The 27,620-nt window shown below is 47.8% G+C and overlaps 1 protein-coding gene across 1 annotated transcript in view; it reads left to right on the forward strand.

Moving 5' to 3' along the window:
* The window catches only part of PRKDC (protein kinase, DNA-activated, catalytic subunit), a 3,158,350-nt gene that overhangs the window by 2,142,298 nt on the left and 988,432 nt on the right, over positions 1–27,620 (forward strand). The window contains exon 69 of the mRNA XM_078687323.1: positions 13,377–13,566. Coding sequence (XP_078543449.1) covers positions 13,377–13,566 — 190 coding nt within the window. The remainder of the gene's footprint in view (positions 1–13,376; positions 13,567–27,620) is intronic.

The raw sequence follows: 27,620 nt of genomic DNA on the forward strand, positions 1-27,620 counted from the left end.
CCGAAGTCCCGGCGGTAGCTCCGGTTGAAGCTCCTTTCGGCACGCCTGTCCAGGTCGGCTGCGTCACCGCGTCCATCCCGCGGATGGTTTCAAGAACCGCCGCCTCTGGTTTCTACATCGTCCTTCTCCCACGCGGCAAGAGCGTCGCTCACCTGTTGGTAAGTGTCGCAGTTTGTCCCCTAGGGCTGGTCCCTGGCCTGTTAGGGGCGTGGGCTCTCGGCGGGTGGTGCAGCCCTACGTGTTGTCTCCCTATCCGCCGTTCCCCGATCTGGGGGCGACTAGAGCCCAGATGGAGCCTATGCGGCGGCCTTGCAGGTCTCGTTAGCTTCCCCATCTCCTCTTCGGACGTCTGCGGATCCCTTGCCGCTGCCCCGCCACAAACCTCTGCGGGGGTCACTGTGGTGTCGTGGGAGGATGCCGAGCCTCGGGGCGTGTTCCCGAGTCCCCCTTGGTCCTCTGGGCAGGCGGCGGCCTTGTCCGAGGCCGAGGTGACTCCGCTCAGGTGCAGGCGGCTGCTGGCCCTGGCGACGCCACAGGGTCTGGCAGGGGGGCGGGGTGTGTCCCCGGGCCCCTCTTTTCCATCCACGCAGTCGGCTGCCTCGTCGGAGGTCGAGTCAACGCCGTTCCTTAGCCGCCCCGGCTCCGACCCAGCCTCGGTCTCCTGCAACGCTCGTTGTGACGGAGGTCGTTCCGTCGTCTCCCTCAGCGCCAGTCGACGTTGACCTGCCTGCTCCGGTGGTAGGGAGCTGCTGCTTTCCTTCGAGGCTTTGCTTCATTCTTTTCTTTTGGGGGCTTGGGGCCGTCCCGCCAAGGGGGACCCGGTGCCCCAACACCTTCTGCACTGCCACCATCCTGCTCCAAGTGATCCTGTGTGTCTTTCCCTCCACCCCTCTACCAGGGGCCCCCTTTTGGAGCCTTCCTTTTCCTTTCTGTCGTCGCTGTTGTCTCTCCCGTCACATGGGGGCGCAATATCTTCGCCTCCACCAGCGGGCCCTTAACACTCTTTGTGTTTTTGCTAGGGCCACTTCTTGCTTGTGGGATTCGGCAGAGTCCCTTATGTCTGCCGTTTCTCAGGAGGGTGCCTGTGTTGATATGCTGCATCATGTGTTGGATGGCCGGGAGCTGGCGACATTTATTCTCTGCTCTGGACATTTCAGAGGTGCTTGGTCCTACCATGGCTTCTTCGGTCGCCATTCATTGACATGCCTGGCTTCGGGATAGTGTGTTCCCGGAGAACGTTCGGGAACGGCTGGTAGACCTTCCCTTTGATGGCGCTCTTTTGTTCCACGCCCCTGCGGACTCGACCATTCAGAGGTTCCTGGCGGGGCTTCACCCTCCTCCTCCTTCCTCTCCTCCTTCTCCCCATCAGTGACCTGTCAGTTGGTCTGGATTTTGGGAGGTGTTCTTCCGTTGTGTTCTGGGCGGGTCGTCCCAGTTGTGTGTTCTGTGTGATTAATGTGCATTTGAGTCCTTATGTTAGGACTGTGGTGCTGTTGGCTGCTGGTCAGCCCCTTTTTGCATTGTGGTTTTTTGGCTTTTGGTAAGCTGTGTTGGCCCTGAAATTATGCTTTCTGTGTATTCTTGTTGGCTGATTGGCAAGCCGTCTGCGGGTCCTCCGCAAGCCTTTTCTGTTTGTCCTCTGCTACGGAAAGGTTTTCCTAAGAGGGTTCCCATGTCTTGGGACGTGACATGCTCAATGTGGGGTACTGGTAGCTATCATATAGCTCTGTCATGTGCTGGGGAGGTGTGGTCGCCTTATGGGCCTCTGCTCTCCGTGGCGTCAAGGTATGTTGCAGGTGCTATCCTCTTGCTGATGCTTTTGGAATGTCTCAAGTTGCGCCCTGGGTTGTCCTCCGGGGTCGCGGTGTTGTTAGCCTGGTCTGGCCTACTGTCTGCGGCCTTGCGTCATAACTATGCCTAGTTCCACTTCCTTCGTGGGCCGTGTGTGCGGGCCTCTTCCTTGGGGCGTGTCTGGGCCCTTCTTGGCTTCTGTCTTCGGCTGGCATCTGGCTTGTCCTGGGTGCACCGTTCCGTAGTGTTGTCGGTTGCTGGCTGTGCATACCGGTGCCAACCTGCTGTTCTTCTGCACCATTGTGCCTCTCTTTGCACCTTAGCGGGGCAGCAGTCCTAGTCTTGTCCGCTGCTGAGGCTGGGGTGTGTTCGGATTTCTTCCAATGGGCCCTGCCTTCAGTTCTACTTCTCCTCCCTAGGGGTTGAGGTGGTCCTTGGGTTCCTTGGGCCTCTTTGGGCACTGTCTGTCCCTGCGGGGTGTTGGGCAGTTCTCCCTTGGCGGGTTTGGGCTATCCTTTCTCCTTCCTCCTGCCTTATTGCTGAGGTGCCGTCCTGTCTTGTCTATTGCCTTCCTGTTGTAATAGACTTGGCTGCCCTTTTCACTGGGTGTGTTTCGCGGTGGGGGGCTTGCCTTCGTTCTACCTCTTCTCCTTGGAGTCTCTGGGTTGCTACTCTTCCTTTGTGCTCCTCTGCATTGCCTGGGGCCTTTGGGGCTTCTGGTGGAAACCCTTGATTCCTTGACTAGGCGTGGGGTGCTCTGGCTTCCTTTCGCCTTGCCCTTGTTCCTCCTGCTGAGTGAGGGTGGGCTACCTCTTTTCTTGTTTTCTCATATCCCCTTTGGGGTCGGTGGTCTTCTAGATGGAGAGGTTCCCCTTTGCCTGGGGGGGACAGGGCTCTTCTCCCTGCCCGTTTGACTCTTCCCCTAATGGGGCCCTCTGTTAAGTCTAGGCTGGTGAGGTCCTCTCGCAGACCCTCCTTTCCTTTGGGTTTGGCTAGGGTATCTATTCTACTTTAAGGAATCTGCGGCTAGTAGTCTCTATCAGATGTACAAGTTACTTACCTTTGGTAACGGTGTATCTGGTAGAGGCGATTCTAGCCGCAGATTCCTTCACGACCCACCCTTCCTCCCCCTTCTGCGAGGACCTTCGGGTTTGTCTTCTACACTTGCCTCCCCTTGGGTGGTTATGCCTTCTGTGAGTGCATTCTTTCCTTACTTTCCCATCAGGATGCTTCGTCCTGTTTAATTGTTCCATTCCTCCTTTTTTCGCCATTGGAGGATGGATTTTTTATGTACATCTGCGCCCTTACGCTCTGGTTGTTCCAGGTTGGGGCCTACTTTCACCCCCCTTCCCTTTCATTACTAAGGGTTCTGACCCCCCTGCTTCCTCTAGGTTGGGGTCTCTTGGCTGTGCCTCTGCCCTTTGTTTCTTATGGGGGATGTAAAAAATGTTGATGGAGGTGTCTTGGAGTATTGTCGTGACTTGTCTGTCCCGGACTTGTTCCACTTCCTTGTTATTGCTTGGGGTTGTGGACTTGCTATATGTTGTCATGGCATTTTGTCATATGTTCTTCTGTCTCAGGGGGGCTATCTCCATACTTGCTGGGTTGCTGGTCTCTGCACCCTGGTCTTCCAGTGTGGGGCCTACTCATGCTCGTCTCCCTTTTTCATTGCTTTAAATTTCTGAGTCCTCTGCAGTGGTCTGAGTTGGGGTCTCTTGGCTGTGCCTCGATCCTTAGCTCTTTACAGGGAATGCGCCTTTCCTTGCTGGTGTTGTCTTGGGATGAATTGTCGTTACTCTTCTGTTCTGACCTTGTTGTCCCTCACTGTTTATAGAATGGGGTTGCAGGAGTCTTTCGTCTGCTGTGACGTTTTTCACATGCTTTTCTGCCCCCAGGGAGGATGTTGTATTTGCAGGGTTGCTTCGCAGTAGCTGTGCTTTGCTCTTCGCTTCTATGACGGTGCCACAGTGCCTGGCACCCTCCCGGATGGTGCTGTTCCTCACCATTCGTTTCTTCCCTTTCTGTTAATTTGATTTTTTTGCACATTGTTCCCATATTCTCACAGTTTTTGTTTGTGATGGCTCCGCATTGTGGCACGGAAAAGTTCTCCGAAGAAAACTGACATTGGCGCGCTGGGGTAGGGATTATGTGACCTTGCTCACGTCATGCCCGCGGACGCCGTCACAGTGGAGTCACGTGGTAGCGCCCCCTGGCGCGCAGAGATGCTGTGGCAAAGAAAAATTTCCAGATCCAGTCTTAACGCCTGGAGATAAGTCTACGTTAGGAATCTGCGGCTAGAATCGTCTCTACCATATACATCGTTACCGAAGGTAAGTAATTTGTACTTCAGTTATATCTCATACCTGTACAGTAAGGAGATGTTGGTCTGCCACCAAGCTTAGAAATTTGTGTAATGAACCTTAAATCGAGAATTCATTGTTTTCAAATGTTTACTTTCATAGATGACTACCTAGAAAGGCTCACACGGTCAAGTAATAATTGACCTTTCACATTACTTTGCCTCACACATTGCCAAATCCACTTACAACACTAATTCCCCTTAAATGTAAGTTACTAAGTACATAGACCATTTGTGACATTAGTTTTTTCTGATGGGCATTAAATGGAAAAACACTTACTTGATTGAATAATTATGCAAAATGGTGAATGTTATTTTCTACTGCACCGTGGTCTCTTTTGCCAGCTACACACTAATGTTGCTGTTGCTGTGCACTTGCACACTGAAAGTCAAGATCTGATAGTTTAAGTGTTTCTTCTCTTTTCGTGATTGCATAGCGAGTATCCGCCCCATTGGTTCCCTATGACCACCAATAAACACAGAGGTAAGTGTGATGACCCATGGATGTAGGGTTGGCAACAAAAAATAAAAATAAAAACAACAAAATAACATAAGAGATGTTGCACGTTGGTCTGTGGAGAGAAAAATATTTTATTTGATGGATACTTCTACTTGCAGATTCTTCCCCTTTTGACTATCCCCAGGTACTATACTGGATCTGGAAAAATTGCAGTTGTTCTCCTGCCCCAGTAGGTGGCGTTTGACTCCACCTCTGCCACCACCCGAACAAGACATCAAAGAACCTATATATCACCACCCCACGTCTGTTTATTATTATTTTTATCTCTCCCTGTGACCAGGATCTGGGAAAACTCCCCTTGGAATATTTTCTACAAAGTTAGGATTTTTGTAGGTCTATGCCTGATGTTTCCACTTAAAAAGTCAGGATTCAAACCTTTTCCTCCTGCCATGGGCATGTATCAGATTCGGACCCGTAAAAGGTCGGCTGTGGTGTTTGGGGCTTAAGGACAGCTTGAAGTCATGTGACAGGTGTGACCTCATGCACTTCAAAGCCATTAGGTTGTGAGAGTCAAAACTCTTTATGGCGCAGGCAAGTGGCAGTCCCTTGGCTCTGCGACAGTCTCCCTTAGACTAGGTCTTCCCCTTCCAAGAAGTCTTCTAAGGATAAGAGGAAACTGCACAAGAAGCAGTAAGAGAAAGAGGCTTCTACACCCAGACACTGATACCATTTGAGTGGTATGACCTTGCACTGCTCTACGCTTAAAGCAGCTTTAAGCAACCAACTCTTCAGAGGAGACAATGTTGGTAGAGGATAACCCAGCACTGGAGCCAGCTTCAGCCCAGTACCAACACCGATGTGAGCTCTGGCCCTACCCTTCCTCTGGTGTACCCAGATTTTACTGTGCCGATCCAGCAGCCGTCATAGTGTGCACCCAGGCCGTGTTGCCGCTGTTTCGTAGCCCTCAGTTTCCCTTTGGTATATTGCCTTATTGAAGCCTCTGCACCCCTGACTGTAGTACCGCTTGTGGGCTCTCCCTGCCTCCACTTGGTCCCAGATGACCTCCTCAGGGTGCACCACCAAATTTAGTTTTTCCCAGTGCCAACCCTCACAGACAGTCCAGAAGCTGAATCATTTCCTATGTATGGCAGTATAGAGCTTGAGTTAGATCCAACGGCCGACAGGGTCAGCACCAACTCCTCCTCCTCCAACCTACCTGGTAAACCATTGCTTTAACTCAAGGGATCACACACCGCCTGAGGGAGGGAATGGTGGCACCCACCTAATGTTTGGGCCAGCCATACAACAGATCATTAGGTCTTGCCGATCATAGAAATGGGTTATGCCTTCCAATTTCAGGAGTTTCACCCACCATGTCTCCCATGTTCTCCCATTCAGACAATCAACTACTTCCCTTTTCAGATTCAGGAAGTCACTAAAATCGTGTTTTTTTACACAGGACAGATAAAGATTTCTCGCTCCCGTCTACCATAATGTTCAGCTCAGCTGTCCTTTGATCAGAATACTCCAGCGCCAATACGCCTCTGGGCATAAGCCGCGCTTTATAAATAAAATGTACATTATATTACATTCCCCAAGAAGAAATTCATGGCCTTGTTGCAAAATAATCTGTGGAGCTAGTCACAAAACAGGAGATTGGGCAGGCATGTTACTCCTGTTACTTCCTTATACACAAGCACAACAGCAGGTTGTGCCTCATTTTTGACCTCATGCACTTGAATATATTTTTTCCTAGCACATGTTATTCTGGAGCTAGGGGGCTTGGTGGTATTCTTTGACTTGCAGAACGCATACTTTCATGTTCTGATCCTGCAGTCTCACAGGGGTTACCTGCGCTTTGTGGTAGCTTTCCTCACTACCGTTTTACTGTCCTCATGTTCAAATTGACATTAGCACCTCAAGTCTTGACCAAGGTAAGACCAGTGGTTGCTGCAGATCTGCAGAGGTCGCGAATCTCAGTTTTTCCGTAACATGATTATTGGATACAGAAGGCAGATTCACTGAAGATGGTGTCAGCCTATCTGAATCAAACGGAAACCCTGCAGTGCGGCTTGGGATACTCCATCAACCTACCTCAGTCACACCTGAAACCCTCCCGATCTCTTTTGTTTATAGGTGCAGTGTTGGACACAGCATCTCTCATGGTCTTCCAACCTCAGAGGATTCAGGATGTTCGGACCTTGAATCCAGTGTGTAGTGAATGGGCTCTTATTCCAGCCCTGGCATTCTGTCATCTGCTTCTGTTATCATGTTGGTTACTAACACATGTTGGCACATGTTTGCTCTCCTTTGGTGCCTTTTCCTCCACTGGTTTCAACATGGGGGTGCTCTGGAAGTGGTGGAAGATCTTCAAAGGTTGTTGGTTGGGGAGAATCTCATTTGTGAAAACCCTTCTGCCCTTCACCAGCAGTGACCATAGTGATGGCAGATACCTCCACTTCAGGATGGGATGTGACCTTGGAGAATTTAGAGATCAGAGATCCCTGTTCTCTAGTGTAACAGAGTTGCAACAGCGACCGGCTCAAACTGTGGGCAATATGCTTGTCACTGAAGGTTTTTTATCATCCGTTTGCATTTGTGGACCTCACTACAGTGATATTGTGTCTAATCAAGCGGGGCAGTCTCCTTCTGTTCCTTGAAGCTCTTGGACTTCTTTCCAACCACTTGGCAGATGCCGTGAATACATCTTGCAGACCACTTGGAGCTGGTAATGTCCATTTTTGCCCTGTGGGGAAGCCGCCCTGGTGGATCTCTTCGCAACTGATAACAACGGGAATTGCCTGCTGTGCCCTCCCGTTTCCACTGCAAGGAGCCCTGTGGGATGTGTTCTTTGACCTGGTATTTTCCCCTTCAGTATACATTCCCTCACGTACCTCTTACTCCTTGATTGCTGATATAGCTGCACCAGGAACTGTCACATATATACTGGCAACAGAGGGTTTTGTATTCATACCAATTACATCTGTCTCTGTGCCTTGCTTATCTAGAGCCGCTCAGGGCAGACCTCCTTTTGCATTCAGAAGTACAGGTTCTGAACCCCATCCTCCAGTGCCTCTCCACCTTCATGCCTGTAGATTGAGCGGGCCATCTGACTTCCTTCCTCTGACGTCTGGAGATTGTTGACATCATTCTTTTGCTTAACGTCCCATTAAAAAAATCCATTCATGCTGGATATTGGAAACCATTTTGTTTCTTGGTGCTCAGTTGAGAGCGTTGACCACCTGACGATGTTTCTGTTGGATGTGTTGCACTTTACACTTTTATTAGCCCAGCAGGATTTTGCACTGAGCATGGTTAAAGATTATATTTCTGCTTTGTCAGCCTTTATGTTAACCGCATGCACCTACTCTGTTTAAGTCCCCAGTTGTTATAAGGTTTCTGAAGGGGTCATCTTAGGTTTTCCCCTTTCTCCATTTATTGTGCCTTAGTGGGATGGTAAATTGCTTTTCACGTTACTGAGTCCATATAACTGTCAATTGCGGGTTCTGAATAATAAAAATATTCTTCTCAGTTGCTAGATACTCTTGTCATGTGAATGAGTTGCAAGCTGTGTGTCTACCCTTCATTCATCCCAGACAAGATGGTTCTTAGAACAAAAGATGGTGACCCCGTTTCACATTGGCCAGTTAATTTCCTTTCCTAAATTTTATTCTCTGCCTCATCTCACTAAAAAAGTGGAGAGCTGTATTGTTTAGATCCTTGTAAAGTGGTCAGCTCCTACATAGTCCGAACCCAGGTATTCTGATCTGACGGCCTGCTCTTTGTAGGTTGTGTTCGTACATTAAGGGGCAAAGCTGTTTAGAAGAGGACTTAGTCCAAATGGATTCTTCTGTGCATTAAGATGTGCTATGCCCTTGTTAAGAAGGAAACTCTTCTGGTATTGTAGCCTATTTCACTAGGGCAAAAGCAACTTCTTCAGATGTATCCAGAAGTGTGCATATCTCTGACTCGTTACAAGGGGCAACATGGTCTTCTATCCACACGTTTACTAAGCATTATTGCTTAGACTCGGAAGTACAAAGGGATGGTTATTTTGAATATTTGCTACAGGGTTTTCTGGCGTGACCATCTCTTCAGACCCATCACCTTTGAGGGACATTTTTGCGGTATTCATTGAAGAAATGTGGAATCTTCTGGTAGAAGTTTCCATCAGAAGAACAACTTACTTTCCTTCAGTAACGATCTTTCTCTGGTGGATACCCTGCCTGCAGATTCCTCACCGATCTCACCCACTTCCTTGTATGAGGACTGGTCATAAGTACACTTTAGTAAGGTTCCAAGTTAGATTGATCACTGCCTAACTATTGATAACATCCTGCTGCCCCTGTTCCACCTCTTTGGGCTTAGAAAAAATGGACGAGGAACTCAAATCAGGGCAGTGGTGTGCTGCTTTGTGTTGTCATGTACAGGATTTTACCTGCCCCCAAGATGGAACAGAACACTACCTAACACTGAAGGAGAGCTTTTGAAGTTGTTCCAGATTCAATATGACCATATGAATGTACATAGTATGTGAATGAACTTCATCTGTTGACTCTGGAATACATCCCTGTCCTCCTTTAGTGAATGCAGTGCTAGGCACCAGTGGGTGGGAGTGGTGCTGTGTTTTTGCACATTCAGTATGGCTGCAGAGATTTCCCAAGTCGCAAGGGATAGTGACATCTTACCATACTTTTTGAAAGAGACAGGAATAACAGAAGTTGCTGTGTAAGGCCCATGAACGGATGATACATTAATCCTTGATTTAGGGTAAAGGGGGCACGTTAGCTAAGGCAAATGGGCAACATAACAGTTTAAACCTGACACAGATTTTACGGTTGCAATTGTCATCAAGAACACATTCCATCGTGGGGATGATGCACTGGTTATTCCATCAACCACAATATGGGAAAAAAGTGAACCATACTGGTGTGTACTGCAGGATGTGCACAGCTTGCATACTAGAGAGAAGCGAATGGGGAATGTATTTCGAGAGCCACATACACTGATTTCCCATTCCTCATGAAAAACTTGTTAGCTTTAATATATTCATCTCTCTACTTCCTGCTTTGCCCTGAATTCCCCTGGCCATCATTGAAAGTGACTAGAGGAATGTGCCCTTTTTGTATGGTCACCGCCACCCACACCCACGCGCGCACACACTTTTTGCTCCAATGTTGATGGGTATGATTCTGAAAGTGCACTGGAGCCTGCTTCACAGGTCCCAGGGTGCTCTCCCTAAAACTGATATGTGTGAATTGGTAACCCCAATTGGCAAGGACTATTAACCCCCCTTATACATCCCTAGTATATGGTACAAGTGGTACCCAAAGTATGGGTCTAAAGGGGTCCCCAGGGCCTGAAGGACTGTTTTTGCCACCCTGAGAGACTCAAGTAAATCACTGATAGCAGTCCTGGCATTGTAGACTGCAGGAGCAGTACAAATGGCTTGAACTCGACTTTGCCCTCACCATGTGTTGCAAGGTCAAAGCACTATCTTTAATATGTCAGTCACCCCTAAGGAAGGCCTCCTCAGCCCAGGAGGCAGGGTGCACTATATTAAAGGTGAGGACATGTAAGTGCAACCCTTTAGCAGCAGTCCTTAGGATAACATGGGCTGGCACTGGGGTAACCTCTGGGTTGCCAGCTCCATTATGATACTGCCGAAATATGTCATGTTTGGTATCAAACAACTTGCCTCATCACCCTTGACAGGGTTCTTGTACCAGGGGCAATGTGACATGCAATCAGGTGGATACTTTAAAAGTTACCCAACTGCTTGAACCAGCCTTTCCTGTGCTCTCGCTGGCAGCCCTCAGCTGCTGCCGCCATGAACAGGAATCTGACCCTCTGTCAAGAGGTGTGAACTCATCAAGGAGTCCGAATCAATGGCTTGGACAGGAAGGAGGTGAAACCTCCCTCTATGACAGGAATACTAGTGAAGTGGAAAATCAAGGCAGTGAGCTTCAAAGCTTTCCCCATCTCTGATATGCATCCAGGTTCCTTTCCAGAGGAATACACAGCCATCCCCCTGGCCCAGGCACATTTGTACCTGGGCAGGCGGAAACATTGTGTAGTCAAGAGGTGTATACCACCAAAAGGCTAGCCACGGCACTAGGGTGGCTATTTGTTCTGTTCAGCTGAGGAAGACCACTGCCATTTTGAAAAGTGGTAGAATAAAGGGTTCTGGGCAGAAAAGGTGAAACACACACCCCGGATGTGGTCTCCGCAGGGGCGGATTAGGTGCTAGTAACACATTGCCCACTTGCACCCACATCCCTAAATCTAGGATTTAACACCTGACACCAGAATATCAGTTCTTATCTGACTTGCATGAGGACAAAGAAGAGATCTGTGTTTGTGACTACAGGGCCTGCACAAAGCAAAGGCGTGAAACTCTGCACCTGTGGCAACCTTCCTGAAACAGCACGACTACGACTCCTCCCAGACCAAAGCTCAGGTCCCCCAGACAGAGTGACCCCTTTGAGAGCCAAAGACAATTCCAGACTCCCTTGTACTAGTGGCACAAGTCCCCTCCACATCACAGATAAAAACAGCACACCAGAACCAAAGAATCGTCCTTCATCGGGCCGTCCCAAATGTGGATGGTCCAGTGCATGCTGGGAAATGTAGTTCTGACCTCTGCTAAGTTCCAGGTGACTACCTTGTTCCCCTGACTTCGAAATAACTTTCTGCTGAGCTTACCGCTGCCAAGGCTTAGTGGTCGCCACTCTGGCAACCACTATCTTTACACGACTCTGCACCTCAAGGGAGCTCTGCAAAACCTTCAACATCAGCAGTGGCTTTGTTGATTACTTTTTGCACCCGGTTACCCACCAGCACCATGTAAGTGGTAAAAACCAGCTCCTGTTCAGCGCCTCGGAAAGCCAGGACAACTCTGCACCCATGCTTCTCGAGGCAGGTAACATTAAACTGACTGTCGTGAACTGTTCCTGGGACCCACATCACCTTAACCCTCCTTTGGTTGTCACAAGTAGTTTTTACCATTGGCAGCAATGATAATGTTTTGCAGTACTAATGTGAAATTATTTAATTTTGTTTCTAAAATCTATAACTCCGAATATATTTATCAGATTGACTTTGTTTGGTTTCTAGATTTTCCTAAAAACTCTGCTTTATTTTGATAAATTGGTGTTGGATTTTTTTAGGGTTGTGTCAATTACTTATTGTCCATGTTGGTACTCTGAAATGCTTTACACATGTTCCTCTAGTAAAGCCTGACTGCTCTTTTCCACTCTGCCAAGACTGAGCTAAGGGTTTATTATTCTGAAGCCAATGACCATCTTTGGGGTTTGTAGGAGTATTGCATACTGAAGCCTAACCAGCATCACTACATAATATTCACCTTCTTACATTGACCAATCTGGAAATGCCTTCTTGATTTTTGCCAACTTAATTGATAAATTATTTTTGCTTACATGTTGACGAAAATCCTAAAATGCAGGGGTTATCTTAATTGCTGGCCATAATAATTGTTGTTACAGTATTTCTGCGGTCCAGGTACTTATTATCTCAGCTGGCCATCAGAATGGTATCTCGCCTTTACCAGGGAGCGCGCAAATTATAGAAGTGTTTGAAGGCAGGGAAGTCGTTCATGGCACATGATAAGAATATAACATGTCAGTCATAAAATCCTTGTCCTTTCTGTCTTTAAAACCTAGATTCCTAATAGCAGGACTCTGCCAATTTCTGAAATACTCACCCCCAAGTCTTCATCATCTGTGACTCTCAATAGTCGTGCACGCTGTACTGTTCCCCCCACACTGGTTCATCCCTGAATACTACTGCCCTTTAGCACAACTCCCTACATTCTGAAGAGGCTCCCAACGCGTAGTCTGCCATACAAAACCCAATTAATGCACACAGGGGGTCTAATGGGAGTAAATAACCCAACCACAAATGTACTACTCCCCAGTTAATTGAACACACAAAAGAGTAGTTATGAAAAGAGTATTCTTGTACATGGAAAAATGTTTTTTAAGGAAGAGTCCTAAACCACCCAAAGGTGGCATGTTTCAACATTAGGTTCCCTCTTCACACCAGATGGCAAGGTACCTGGTGTGCGCTCCAACTCTACAGCGGAGAAGAGCTGAAATGTTTTTAGTTCAGGATGAGCACTAGGTATGGGTGAGAGGTGAGTGCAAGGTATATAAAGTGCAGTGAATCTAAAACTATCTCCTGGTAGGCTATATGTAAGGTTTATTCTGGTGCCCCCACCCCGGGATAGGATTAAAAGAAATGTGAGGGGGAATCTGGAAAAAATGCTCCCATTCAATGGTCAACATTTTTCTCCCTTAGAGTGACCTAACTCGGGGTTCAGAGTCCGAGGCATTAGTCAGAACCAGTTCTTACAGTCACTCTGTAATAACATACCGAGTGCTCATCTTGAACTAAAAAACACCTCAGCTCCTTTCTGTTGGAGAGTTGTAGCCCACACCAGGTACCTTGCTGTCCTAGTGTGAGGAGGGAACCGAATGATAAAGAATGCCACCCTTGGATGAGTGAGGGCTCCTGTCCTTAAAAAATTATTTTTCCAAATACAAGAACACACATTCTGAATGGATGAATTCTTTTGTGTGTTTAATACGAAAGCCAATTATCATTTCACACCTGTTCTCCTTTTCACATGCATCTGAAATGTCCCTTTGTACAAATCAAGAGGGGCTATATGGTGCAATTCAAAGCATGTTCATCTGTGTATGTATACTTTTTGTGTTGCTGACCTTTCACCTTTCTCCTGCATAGGTGTTTTTTTCTGGATAAAATTCAGGAAAAGCTTCCTGTTTGTCATGCAGATGATAGCATGGAAGTTGATGGAGGAGAGGGTGCAGTTGACAGAATGGAAGTCGATGAGCAAGAAGAAGATATAAACACTTTGATAAAAAGCTGCAAGTTTACTATGAAAATGAAGATGGTGGAGAGCGCTAGAAAGCAGGTACATACAATGTCAGAATGTTGGGAGTTTGCTGTAAAACTGTGTACACAAAGCAGTACAACAGAAGCATGAAGACTGTAGCCTTCCTTTTCTGATCAATCTTTTACTTCTGATTCCTCACTTATGAATCTTGCCAAGTACCAGACTGAATCAGGAAATGTTCCTTAAATCTGAAAGAAACAGGTTCGTGTTAGATTCCTTACCTTAGAATATCCCCAGGTGTCAGACTGGATCTGGAAAGTTTTGCGTAGCAGTACCCTTGCGTGTCGGTAGGCGTTGTCCGCGGCCCGCGGCCGTCGTTGGCGCCGTGATGATGTCGTCCGAGTACTTAGACGCCGCCCTCGCGCGCTGACGTCAGTTCTTCTTTTTACCGCGCCGGCAAGCGCAGATCCGGAAAAAGCAGTACTTTAGTCACTTTTTTAACTAAACTTTTTTTGATCCTTTTTGATCTCTCTTCGAGTCTTTACGACTCGGTGCCGGTAGGGATGCCCGGGTTCTGAAAGAAACAGGTTAGTATTATATTCCTTACCTTAGAATATCCCCAGGCGTCAGACTGGATCCGGAAAGTTTTGCGTAGCAGTACCCTTGCGCATCGGTAGGCGTCGTCCCTGGCTCCGCGTCCGTCGTCGGCGTTGTTGGTGCCGTGATGACGCCGTCGGAGTAGTTAGACGCCGCCCTCGTGCGCTAACGTCAGTTCTTCTTTTTTCCTCGACGGCAAGGGCAGTCCGGAAAAAGCAGTACTTTAGTCACTTTTTAACTAAACTTTTTTCGATCCTTTTTGATCTCTCTTCGAGTCTTTACGACTCTCGAAGCCGGTAGGGATGCCCGGGTTCAAGCACTGTACCGATTGCCACCGACGGATGTCGGTTACCGATCCCCACCGCTGGTGCCTCTATTGCCTTGGGGCCGACCACGACGACAAGTCATGCCCCGACTGCTGGGCTATGACGTCGAAGGCTAGGCGGGAGCCGTCCCTTAAGCGCCTCGAGATCTGGCAGTGGGCCCCGCGCCGCTCACGGTCCCGTCCAGGAGGAGGTCGAGGGACCGGTCGCGGGGCACGAGAAGTCAAAGAGGCGACATTGCTCTTCCGACTCCCCCCCGACGCTCGCGCGATGTGGTCGGGGGTTCGGGCGACACCGCCCACGCGGCTCCACCGGAGCCGCAGGTGTCGTGGCCTGCTCCATGCCCGCCGGTCCCTGGGCCGGACGCGACGCCGGAGGAGATCGATGCCTTCCTCATGGCCTAGAGGTGGCGCCCTACTCCGTCAGGTACCGCGTCGCCTGTGGGCCCCGCGGTCCCGGCTGGGAGCCCAAGCGGGCCGGGTGCTTCGGCCCCGGCGCCGTCAGGTGCTTCAGCCCCGGCGCTGTCGGTGACTTCGGTCCCTGGATCCGGTTCTGGATCCGGGTCACCGCTGGTCGATCTTATGACCCCGCCGGCGTCGACCCCTAGGGTGTCGCCCCCTGGTTCTTCCATCAGTCCGGTCCGGCGTCGGACCGGCGTCGCTCGAAGCTGCATTCTACGCCGGCAGAAGAGCAATTCTCCTATGATCCGGCTCCATCCTTTGCACCTGATTTTCAGGAGATGGGGGCGAGGGTGACTTGGAGGGGTCTGAGGACCCTCTGATAAGGGCGTGTCAATAATTTCAGGACTGGACGGACTTACTAGGGGAAGCCAGTGGTCTCGACACTTCCCCTGACACTGGCTTTGTCTCCCCTCCTACCGTGGCTACGGAGGAGGGGGCTGCTTATAGTGTGGTGCTGACGAGGGTGGCCAAGGCCTTGGCACTTGAGCTCCCCGTCGCGACTGTGAGGTCTAACATCCTCACTGAGGTCCTTAAACCGCAGACAGTCTCTCCGAAGCCTTTACTGCCGTTTAATGAGACTCTCATGGACGTCCTGTTGGGCACCTGGTCCAGGCCCGCTGCAGTTTCCCCTGTAGATAGGAACGTCGCCAGGCGCCACCGTCCTGCTCCGGGCAGCCCTAGTTTTCTTTCCACCCACCCCACCCCCGAGAGCCTGGTTATCCAGGCCTCTACTTCCCAGTCCGCATTCCCGACTGCACCTCCAGATCGGGAATCCAAAAGGTCTGAGCTGTTTGGCAAGAAACTGTTCTCCTCCCTCAGTTTGGGGTTGCGGTAAGTCAACACCGCTTGCCTTTTGGGCCGTTACTCCCACTCTCTGTGGGATACGGTTGCGGCCGTGCTGCCAGAGTGCCCGGAGGGGGCCCGGGCAAAGCTCGCTAAAGCCCTTTGCGGAGGGACGAGACGCAGCGCGGTATTCCATTCGATGTGGGCTAGATACCACGGACTCGCTGGGCAGGGCGATGTCAACGATGGTGGCGGTTCGCCGCCACGCCTGGCTGAGATCCGCCAACTTCTCGGCTGATGTCCAGAACACCCTCATGGACATGCCGTTCGGCCACCTCTTGTGTGGCAAGGCAGATCATGCGCTTGAACGCTTCAAGGACTCCAGGGCTACGGCCAAGTCCTTGGGCCTGTCGGGCCAGCGTCAGCCATCTTCTGCCTTTCGCGGCCAAGGAAGGGGGCGCTCCTTCACGTCCTGCCAGCCACGGGCCGCGATCTAACATCCGGCGCGGCAGCAGACTTGGTAACCACCGTGGCGGTGCCAAGGGACAACGGCGAGGTCAGCTCACATCCACCCCTGCAGCATCTGCCTCAAAGTCCTCCTAGTCCGAGCTTTCAGGCCCATTTGACGCCAGTGGGGGGCAGTGTCCACCATCACCTCCTCCACTGGCGCAACATCACTTCGGACAGGTGGGTGCTGAAGGGGCTACTCCCTCCCCTTCGAGGCGACCCCTCCAGCTATGCCACCGCAGTACCACCGTGTGTCGGGGGATCACTTGCAACTTCTGCAAGAGGAAGTATCGGCCCTCTTGGCCAAGGGGGCCATTGAGCGCGTTCCTGGGCCAGAAGTAGGATGTGGTTGCTATTCCCACTACTTTCTGGTTCCCAACAAGAGCAAAGGGGGGCCTACGCACTATCTTGGATCTGCGGAACGTCAACGGCTTCCTCTGGAAGGAGAAGTTCAAGATGCTGACAATAGCTCAGGTCTTATCTGCTCTGGACCCCGGAGACTGGATGGTAGCGTTGGACTTGCAGGACACTTATTTCCACATCCCCGTCCTGCCGGCGTTCCATGCGGTTCACGTTAGGCCACGAGCACTTTCAGTTCACCGTGCTCCCCTTTGGCCTTACCAGCTTCCCACGGGTGTTTACGAAAGTGATGGCCGTGGTCGCAGCTCATCTGCGCGGATTAGGGGTCTCAGTCTTCCCCTATCTCGACGACTGGTTGTTGAAGGCGGGCTCGCCCCAGACAGTCGGCAGCCACCTCCAGACTACGGCCGACCTACTGCACTTGCTGGGGTTTTCCATCAATGTGCCGAAGTCACACCTGTGTCCCTTTCAATAGCTCCTCTTCATCGGAACGGTTCTGGATTCGGAGTAGTTTCGGATTTATCCTCCCGAACAGCGGGTAAGGGATATTCAGGCTCTGATTCCGATCTTTCAGCCTTTATCCCGGGTCTCGGTCAGGGTGACACTGCGGCTTCTGGGGCTGATGGCCTCCTGCATCCTTCTGGTGCATCACGCCAGGTGGCGGGCTCTGCAGTGGGACCTGAAGTTTCAGTGGGCCCAGCATCAGGGCAACCTGTCCGACCATGTCCTGATCTCGGAGGGCACTGCGAGACAGTTGCAGTGGTGGCTCACGAACCGCGATTGGGTCAGCTGCAGATGCCCCTCCCTACCCCAACCGGAGCACGTAGTTGTGATGGATGCGTCCCTCCTGGGCTGGGGGGCCACATGGGAGGGGGAGATCAGAAGCCTCTGGTCTCCGGCGGTGTCCCGGTTCCACATCAATCTTCTGGAGCTGCGGGCGATCCGGCTTGCACTGAAGGCATTCCTTCCCTCTGTCCGGGGAAGTGTGGTGCAGGTGTTCACGGACAACACCACTGCCATGTGGTATTGCAACAAACAGGTCGGGTGGGGTCGTGGACCCTTTGCCAGGAGGCTCTGTGCCTCTGGCAATGGATGGAACACCAGGGCGTCACCCTGGTGGTTCAACACCTGGCAGGTTTCCTGAACGCCAGGGCTGACGAACTCAGCCATCGGTGCATGATGGATCACGAATGGCGTCTGCACTCGGACGTGTCGCAAGGTCTTTTTCTGCAGTGGGGATAGCCTTGGTTAGATCTATTCGCCACAGAAGACAACGCGCAGTGTCATCAGTTCTGCGCATTAGAATTTCCAAGGTGGCACTCGCTCGGCGACGCTTTTCGTCGTGAGTGGAGTTGCGGTCTGTTGTACGCCTTTTCCCCTATACCACTTCTGCCCAGAGTGCTGAAGAAGATCAGGCGCGACCGGGCCCAAGTCATCCTTTTGGCTCCGGACTGGGCACGAAGATACTGGTATCCTGAGCTCCTCAGCATGTCAGTCTATCCCCCGATTCGTCTGCCTCTTCAGGAGGACCTTCTGTCGCAGCGGCAGGGGACGGTCCTCCACCCGAACCTGTCCAGCCTCCACCTCCATTCGTGGAGATTGAGTGGCCGCTATTGAGCCCATTTGACTTGCCTCCTGAAGTCTGTGATGTCATTCTGGCAGCCAGGCGTCCCTCCACAAAAACGGTATACGCCTGCAGGTGGAACAGATTTGTGGCGTGGTGCACAGCAAAGGCTGTGGATCCCTTTTCTGCCCCTCTTTCAGAGGTTCTCCTCTTTCTTCTTTCACTTTCCCAGCAGGGTTATGCTCTGGGCACTATCAAAGGCTACCTCTCTGCCATTTCCGCCTTCTTGAGGCTTCCTGATCAGCCTTCTCTTTTCAAGTCCCCTGTTGTAAATAGATTCTTGAAGGACATCACTCACATGTTTCCTCCTGTTCCTTTCGTGATGCCTCAGTGGGACTTGAACCTTGTTCTAACTTTGTTGATGTGCGCTCCCTTTGAGCCACTTCACAATTGTCCTCTCCGTCTTCTTACTCTTAAGACTGCATTCCTAGTTGCCATCACCTCTGCCAGGAGGGTGAGCGAGCTACAGGCTCTTTCTTCTAAGCCTCCTTTCCTTTCTGTCCACCTGGACAAAGTTTGTAGTGTAGTTCCTATATTCCCAATAGGCTCTGCGCATTGGAATAATATATTCAGCAGTGTAGACGTAGGACTGAGGTTATCTAGGTCTCTACTGACTATATTAGACTTAAGGTTTGCCAGCTAGCTCAGAGGTCACTAGAAACTTTCTCGAATAAACGAGGAGGAGTTTAACCTCCCTGGATAGACAAGAAGGGATTATCTTCTGACAACCATAAAACATGACAAGTTTGCTCTCCCTGAATAAGAGTGTATCTCTAGAGTCGTGTGAAAACAATAGACCGCTATTTCACTCAGTCAAATGTGCGTACTTAGTTTCACCAGAATGCAGAGAAAAGAGAGACGGGCGTTTTCAATAAAAGGTGTTATTTATTGAGCAGTCTTCTTCCTCATACAAGAGAAATGAATTGCCACGATTGTAATACTCATGGTAAAGTAAAGTGCGTACAGTAAAAGGAGGATTATAAAATAACACTGTAAAAGCATTGATATGGTTTCTTAGCCATATGATACTTTAAAATAGATAAAATATATACATACATATATACATTGACTAATCGTACTCAACTGGTGCTTCTAAATACGCCTACCCCGGTGTACCTGACCTAATCCTAATACGTGGGAAGGAGTAAGTAAGTAGCAGTTTAAGTTAAGTTTGTTTTGCCAAGAATCTGACTCAAGAATTCTCTGTAAGGGTTTAGTCAGTTCCGTACCTGGGTAATAGAAAGCAGGAGGTCTTGTATCTCTTTCTCAGGACTCGATATCCCAGTAACCCGCGAAGGTATCTGGAAACACCGGAGCTGGATTTCTCGGCAGGAGAAAAGACAGCGTCTCTCTTAATGCGTCAAAGAGGAGGGGCAGCGTCCGTGGGCTCTCGCATCAGCTGGGCTCTCGGGCAAGTAGATAGCTGCTCTGCTCCAAAATCACCACCGTGTGTCTGCTTAAGGCAACGTTGGTATATTTATACCTGAAAGGTGCCTGGGTTTGACGTAAGGTTGGACATAAGACGTCAATAAAGATGTCACTAAGAACTGGCCGTTCTTACAGTGCTTTACAGGAGTTCTAGGACGAAATCAAAACAAAAGCAAGGGGGATTTCCCAGGTTGCTGGAGGCTTGGTTTTGTTTAGAGAACTCGGCGTGCTTTCTAGGGGAACGGAGAAGTAGCCTTGCTTAATGTGGCAGCATGTGCTACGACTGAATTATGGATATGATTACTATGCCGTTGTATGGATATTATTGATTATAACCGGACAAGGGCATAAAATAGGAATATCGATTCAGGTTCCTAGATAAAAACACTACACCCACTCCACGAATTAATGTCCATCATTACTAAAACTTAAGCAATAGTAAACATTTAAAAGGTGCATGTGTATACCAACCCACCCCAAAATACACTTTTGCATTTGAAATGGTGTATGCGAAATACATGAAAATGATTATAGGTACTGTACGCTTTTCAAGCAGTGTAATCATTCATTAAAAAAGGATTGCATATATTTATCAGCTGAATGATAATGCGAAAATTACACATGAAATGGCTCTTAATATAGAAAAAAGTGCGAGACCATTCCATCACATATAAATACAGTTATTTGTAAATATGCTAGAGGCTGAGGTAATATATTGTCTCTAGAGTTCCTAAAAATAGAAACTCCGTTCTCTAAGAATAGTTCTACTTTAAGCAGAGTACAAGTGCCAAAAAAGTAAACATTTTGGAAGGGGAGATGGAGAAAAAAATTCTTTTCACTTTCAGGGCAAAAATAGTTCCAAATATTTTCAGTAGCTTTTTGTTTTTCAAAGCCGAAGGCCGAATTCAGAGTTCATGGAACGCTGTGTGCTTGTTTGCTTAAAAGTTATTCTTTCTGTTCAGGGGAGAACATCATTTCAGACAGACTCGCAAAAAAGTTGTCTACGGCTTCAGGTGAAAGTTCAACCAAGTTTGAAAATACCGCAACTGTGCAGTCTTGAGCATGATTGCTATCATCGATGACAGGATCAGCAATGCTCACAGAAGGTCGTACCTGGGTGATGTTGCTCTCATCTCGCACTTCACTACCCTCTAATCGCAGTGGTAAAGTCTCAACGAATGCCGTCATCAGGATTGGTAACTGCTGGGGACAACACGATGCATGAGCCGTTACAGGACTTAGCAAAGTATCTGTATCCAATGGTACTGCTGATTGTAGCGTAAGACAGACGTCCAACACGCATTCTTCTCCGCATAGCATACATCGAAGCACAGGTAAGATACAATTCTGCCCGATGGATCTGAATGAAAGAAAGCAGGTCATATTCAGATCTCTTAGCCGGGCTAATCCAAGGACTTTAGTTATGCGGTCCCGATAGCGTATAGCTAGAATCGTTTCTTCCATTGTTGCTGTAGTCTTGTCTGCGATTTGGCTTGCCATAACGAAGCAGGAGAATCAAAAATAAAATGCCTGCTACGAGTCCCAACAGAAGTGGTAGACCGCCAAAGACAGAATGGACAAAATTAGGAAAAATGCCCAGAACTGTTGTGAAGGGTGTTAACAGTCCCGAAAAAATTGTCTTAAATATATGTGGGATACCGCTGGTATCAGACATATTTAGGATTTGGCTTAGCATTTCCGCGAAATGCAGGGGGCAATTTGTTGATAAAAGTGTATGTATCTCTGCCGTTGTCCTTGCAACTTGCAGATCATACGTTTCTTTTGATGATGTCAAGGGCACAGTTGTCTGTAAAAGAACAGACTTTATTCTGCTTAAAGTATCAATTCGAATAGAAGAGATATTCACAAGCATTTACAATGCAATAGGTCTCGCAGCATTAGAGTTTGAGTTACTGGCATTGTAAATGACAATGCTTTGCATAAATTTTTTTTTTATTTGCAATTGGTATATAAGAATTGTTTGTGAGAGAAGATAGAGTATGTGATGAAGGGAGGAAACAGGGAGAGGAGAGATCGAGCCCGCCACGGACAGAGGAAGAGTATGGGGGGACAGAGCATAGAATGAAAGGAGGGTCAGGGAGATGAGAGACCGAGCCCACGGCGGAAAAAAGCATATTGCGGTTCTCTTCAAGCTTCTCTTTGCCGGTGTGACCCCAGTGCGCTATCCCCCCCACCGAAGCAGACCTAATAAAACAAGGCTAAGTAAGCTTGCTTTGCTCAGTCTCAGTTGTGACGCACATTGGCGGTTAACAGACTAGATTTTAGACCGTTCATGATGAGGAGTCATGTCGCCTTCCACGCCACGTATTTAGAAATATATGTTGCATTACATTTTCTAAATGCCAGATCCACTGGGGGCCGGTTTGAAAATGAGAAACTCTGAATTTTTTAAAAATAATGTTATCCCTGGACTTAATAAATCATAACATGTAAAATTAAACCTAAAGGTTTGCACACGTTGCACCCGCACAATGTGAAAGAAATAGTCAGAAGACAGAGACGGCAAGTTCGAATCCACATCAGTCAGTAATACAGTACTCACGCACTGCGCGACATTCTACACACCCCTAACTGTAAATTACTGGATTTTCGTGACTTAGAATGAAAGGACTGAGTTCACAATCTTCTATTTGAAATTGGCTGCAATGTTAAATAAGCAGGGGGGAGGAGGAGGCAGCCGCAGCCCGAAGAGAGGGAGCCAGCGGCAGTACCAGGTGAGCCCGAGAGAGTACGGAGAGTGTCTGTTAAAGTTAAAGGTTCTGAGCCAGGGAAACGCTCATTGACATTAAAAACAACTATTTAAAAATGCCAATTGTCTCGGCAGGGAGTGTGGAGTAACATCTTGAGCTGAAAATTTTCGAACTGAGTTCGAGTGTCGGCGTTGTCTCTCCCATGGTGAAACATCAAAGCGGGCGTGACCATTCTAAAAGCACACACGCTACCTCCTCGGAAGTAATAAATAAAATGAAACATGAAACACGGTGCCTGTCAATGAAGCTGTGCTGATAAAACAAAATAAAGTTTATTTACACACTAGTTGGAAAATGGAAGCGCGAGCACCGTGCAGATACACAAGCTGAGGGGTAGGGTATCCCTTCCTACCCCTCCGCTTATTGTAAATGGATTCCTCTGCACTTGTATGGGCGGACAGGCATGACTTTTTTTTTTACATTTCTGGACGGAGCATGCGCGAAGTTGTTAACGTAACCAATTGTATCGTTGGTGCTGGAAGTACAGCTTTGTCCGTACGATCTCATGTCGGTGATACTGTCCTGTAGCCATGCTGGTGAAAATACACGTTGTCTACCGGTAAGACGGCGCAGCTGTGGGTGGAACTGCAGCAGGGTGTGGTGTGAAATGCAGCAAGATGGGGTGGGCGCGTGCGTGTGGGCGGGGGGCCGGGGATTGACTGTGTGTGTGCGCTCGTGTGGCGGAGGCGCCGGCGGGGCCCCGGCGGGGGGGGCTGGGGAGGTGTGGTGTGGTGTGGTGTGGTGTGTGTGTATGTGTGTATGTGTGTATGTGTGCACTCGTGTGTGTGTGTCTCTGTGTGCGTGCGTGATCCATGGTGACTGAAGAGCCTGCCGGAATCGGAGCGCGTGACCTGATCCGATTCTGGCAGGCTGCGTGCGTGCGTGTGCCAGTCTGTTGTCCCAAACCTCGTTAGTCCTTGAAAGCCAGAATGATTACAATAGGACTCCACTGCGACAATCGCTTTCGCGATTGCGTCGCAGTGCGAGCCCTAAAAAAGGGCCACATTTTTGCCTCCCTGTCTGGAGTGCTGTTTGGATACAATACTTGCATACAGCAAGTGACAATGGAACTAACGCTCACGAGATAAGCTTTTCCTGGCACCATACCACAACATCTGTGGTCCACTATTAGAATATAGCTCCCGTTAGAAAGCCGTCTAAAGAATGGCTCTATTCGAGTTGCAGGTGTGCCATGCTGGGGACATGAAAGGTTATTTGAAGTCCCCTCACAGGCCATCGATCCAAGTTAATACCTTGACACAGAAGTATACCCCTCAGTGATCTTTTACAATTATTACCACTAAGAAATATATTCTGTTCCTTTTCACTATAACATGTGTGTGTGTAAGGTAATTTCCATGATGAGTTAATGTACCCTTTACCCAACCTTTCATACTGGCCTGCTGGTATATACTCTTGACAGTATTTAAATTGGAAAGTTGTTATCGGAATAGTTATTATTCCGTGTATTATCCATTCAATGACAGGTCGTTCTGACATTGTCAATGGCAATCTCTCAAGTTTTTCAATGCTCAGAATTGTATATTCCGCTCCTTTCTGTGCCAAGCTGATTTGTGTATCAGTAAGGTTAAAGATAGAGAATAATGACGTTGTGTTGATTAAACGCCAAGGCACGTAGCCTGAACGCAGATTTCGTAACGTCCAGCCAAGCTGTACAATAGAACGTAATTGGGACTGACCGTGTTGTAACATTAGTAAGTCCTGCTCTATTATATCAATTGCAGATGATACAATACTGTCCAGTGAATATATTCTGGAAGACAGTCATTAACCCATTGTCCACAACAGAAAGTGATTTTTCCAAATTAATACGATCAATTTCCTGTATTTTTTCTGCTGTTTCAATTTGCATTTCTTTCCAAGCTTCGTTGTAAGCTGCGTATATACCGGCCGCTATGAAACGTTTTTGACGCTGTTTGCGTGGTCCCATTATGAAATCACGCAAGTCAGCACCGTCTTTAAGTAAAGTCAAGTGTTGCCTGATTTCTGCCAGTGTGGATTTCTGTAGCCATTCGAGGCAGAGTTTTCCTACACTGTATGTTGTAACTATCCCTGGATGTTGTCTCTGGGAGTATCTAGGGTCTGGCCTGGTCAATTTGAACCCCTGAATTGTGTTCAGGAATCTATCTTGACAGTTATTTGTGTCTGTGGGCCAGATCAACCATTTTTTCCAATCAGGATGTGTTCTGTTTTGGTTAAGAATATGTGATACGTCTATCTCAACATCTGTAGTGCTATTACTGTCAGGTATTGGCTTTGGAATAGACGGTTTGTTTAAGAATTTAATTTTGGCTAGGCCAAGACAGGTTGTCTGTTGAATGGTGTCATTCAAGAATATAATTTGTTCTGGGATCATGCAGGCTCTAAATAATGATTCTATACCCTGGACCTGCCAATCTTTGGTACCCCAGAAGGTTTTTGCTTCAATATTGTTTTTCCAAAAATCAAAACCAAATGTAGTAATTTTTTCATAAAATGCTTCTGAATAGATTAATTTAGTGTTTGTCAGCATTGTTTTCATTCCTGTCTTATTTAACATTTTGAAATAAAAGGCTTCTGCTTCACTTGTGTTAAACCCTGAGAAGTATGGGAATTTCTCATAAAATGTTTTTGAACTGCCTTTTGGTGGGGTTGCACAATATTCCCATTGATTATAATTAAAAACATTTCTAGGCTGAGCAGATTTATGCAAATAGTGATGTGCAAAGTGGTTGTAGCAGTACATTTCTTCATAGTTAGATGAACCCTGCAAGTAATCATGTTCTGTAAATTTTGCTGATATTACTAAATCTGACATCATATCATTAATACTTTCAAAGTCCCAATCATCAGAGAATGTGCTCGGTTTTACAAAGTCACTTAATGAAACCTTAAACTGGTGTGGGTACTTCAAGAGTTCGACCGGGCCATAGATTTCATAATCTGTTTTGTCCCAAGCTACCCCACCTGGTATTGGATTGGCTGTGATGTTCACTGATGACAGTTCTCTTTTCTCGATGTGAGATGACTTGTGTGGCTTTAGGACCAAGTTGATGTTCTGACTTGCTGTGTCCATTGTACTGTATTTTCCCTCAATGAATTTTCCCAAACAAAGTACCATGATGAGCCAAAGCAGGAGGAAAAGTACACCTAACACAATCCAAAATTCAATCCATGGAGAAATCAGATAGGTCTCTTTGAGTTGATGAAATAGTTCTGTTACTTTGTTTTTAAAAGTTTTTGTTATTGGCTGTTCTTCAGGCTCGCTTGGATCCTCAGAAAAGTCATCGAAATTGATGAAGTAGCCAGATGCAGTTCTGTCAATTGTTGGAAATGCTTCCGAATTTTCATTTGCTTTTGGATTTTTCTTTGTTTCATTAGCATAGTCTGAGGCTACATCGTTGTCGACTGGTGTTTCTTGACGAACTGTTGCAATTTGGGTTTCAAGAGGCACAAGTTCCATGGCATTGTTGCATAGTCCTTTTTTATTCACTGCAGGTTTATCAAATGTGATTAGTCTCTCAGTTTGAACCTCTTGTATTGTAGCAAATTTTGGTGTTCTGCTACTTCTTGGGAGTCCACTGGGCCTACTACTTATTATTGGCCACATGATTGTGGTTTTACCAGGTCAATGGATACAACTCGGTTCTCCTTTTTACCAGCAAGGGGCGGTAGTACAACTGATCTTGTTCCGTTGACAGTTAAGACAGATACTGCTTTTCTGTAAGAAGGCCCAAATTCCTTCTTCACCGCGATCCTCTCTCTGACCAGATCCCCAATTTTTGGAATCCAGACAGGCCTTGCTGGGACAGGTGGTTTATCTTCAATGGCTGTTGGCTGCTGTTTTAGCTTTACGTTGCTCAGGTCTTTTCTTGTTTCATTTAAGTCCTGTAAAATAGCCAAACGATCTTTGATATCAAAGCATTTTTCTTCTACCACTGAAGTCTGACTATCTAAGTCCTGAATATGCATTCTAGTACTGAACAATAGTTCGTACGTACTGAAACCTTTTAGAGAATTTCTTGGCAGATTGTTAAGACTACGTTGGACACTTGTTAAATGTTGGACCCACCCATCACCCGAACCTAATACCCTCGCCGTTATAGATTGCTTTATGTCTCGGTTTTTTCTTTCCACAATCCCGTTTCCCTCAGGATTTAAGGGACAAGAGTACAGCAATGCAATGCCCATGCTGGTCATGGCCTCCTTATAAGCTCGAGAGCTAAAAGCAGGACCCTGGTCAGAATGTAGCATGCCACTTGCGTATGTGCCGATATAGACTCGCAAATCTTTTATAACAGTTCTGGCGTCAGCCGATCGCTGGTGTCTACATTTTAAGTGAATCTAGTCTTAAATAATATACATTGGGACGCATTTTTCCTGTTTAATCATGCGTATAGATCGCCTTATGCTTTCTATTAGGTGTTCTGGCACTACTTCGGCCGGTTCGCCACTGCGATCTCGATTGCAGTTAGGACAATCCTTTGCAAATTTGTGATTATTCAAGCTCATTCCCGGCCACCAGTATTCTGATTGTAATTCTTTCAGAGATTCCTTGATCATCTGATGCCTTAGACCTAATCCCATATGTGCTTCTTGTATTAAGAAGATTCTCCTGTTTGTGTTTGGAATTACTCTATCCCCCACTCCAGGGATTCGAGCAAAAGGAACGGAGTTTGCATCGATTATGTATGTATAATTGAGTGGATAGTTCACGGGTAATGCTGCACAGTCGTCTTTTGAAGACGTTTTTACCGCCAGCATGGTTTCCCCGTCTATGTATTTTTCTGAACGCTTTTTTGTGGCTACGGAAGCCGATTTAGTTGCTTCCGCTGTGGCTGTGTCAGCCAATGAATTCCCTGCAACGTGAACGCCATCACGCTGATGACTCAGTGTATGTATCACGTGAGTCTTTTGTAGTTCTTTCTGCAAACGAACTACTTGTTCCCAAAGCGTTTTTTGCTTGATTGTGGCACCTGTGTCATCTTTGTAACCGTTTTGAACCCATTTCTGCAAGTCATTATTGTATGATCTGACGCAGGAATGCGAATCGCACACTATTAGTGTCGGGAATTCGCGATCTGCAATGTCGAGCGCCATTTTTAAAGCTATTAATTCAGTTTGTTGACCTGAATTGTCTTTTACAGATTGTGACACTGTTACCAGTGGTCTCAATTTACCTCCGCGCCACCGGCATTTGACAACCTCGCACGTAGCGTTATAAGCTTGTTTTCCCCAAACTGAGGGTTGTGCATATCCGTCTGTATATATTACACAG

This window comes from Lissotriton helveticus, chromosome 4_1, assembly GCF_964261635.1.
Source record: "Lissotriton helveticus chromosome 4_1, aLisHel1.1, whole genome shotgun sequence".
Lineage (NCBI taxonomy): Eukaryota > Metazoa > Chordata > Amphibia > Caudata > Salamandridae > Lissotriton > Lissotriton helveticus.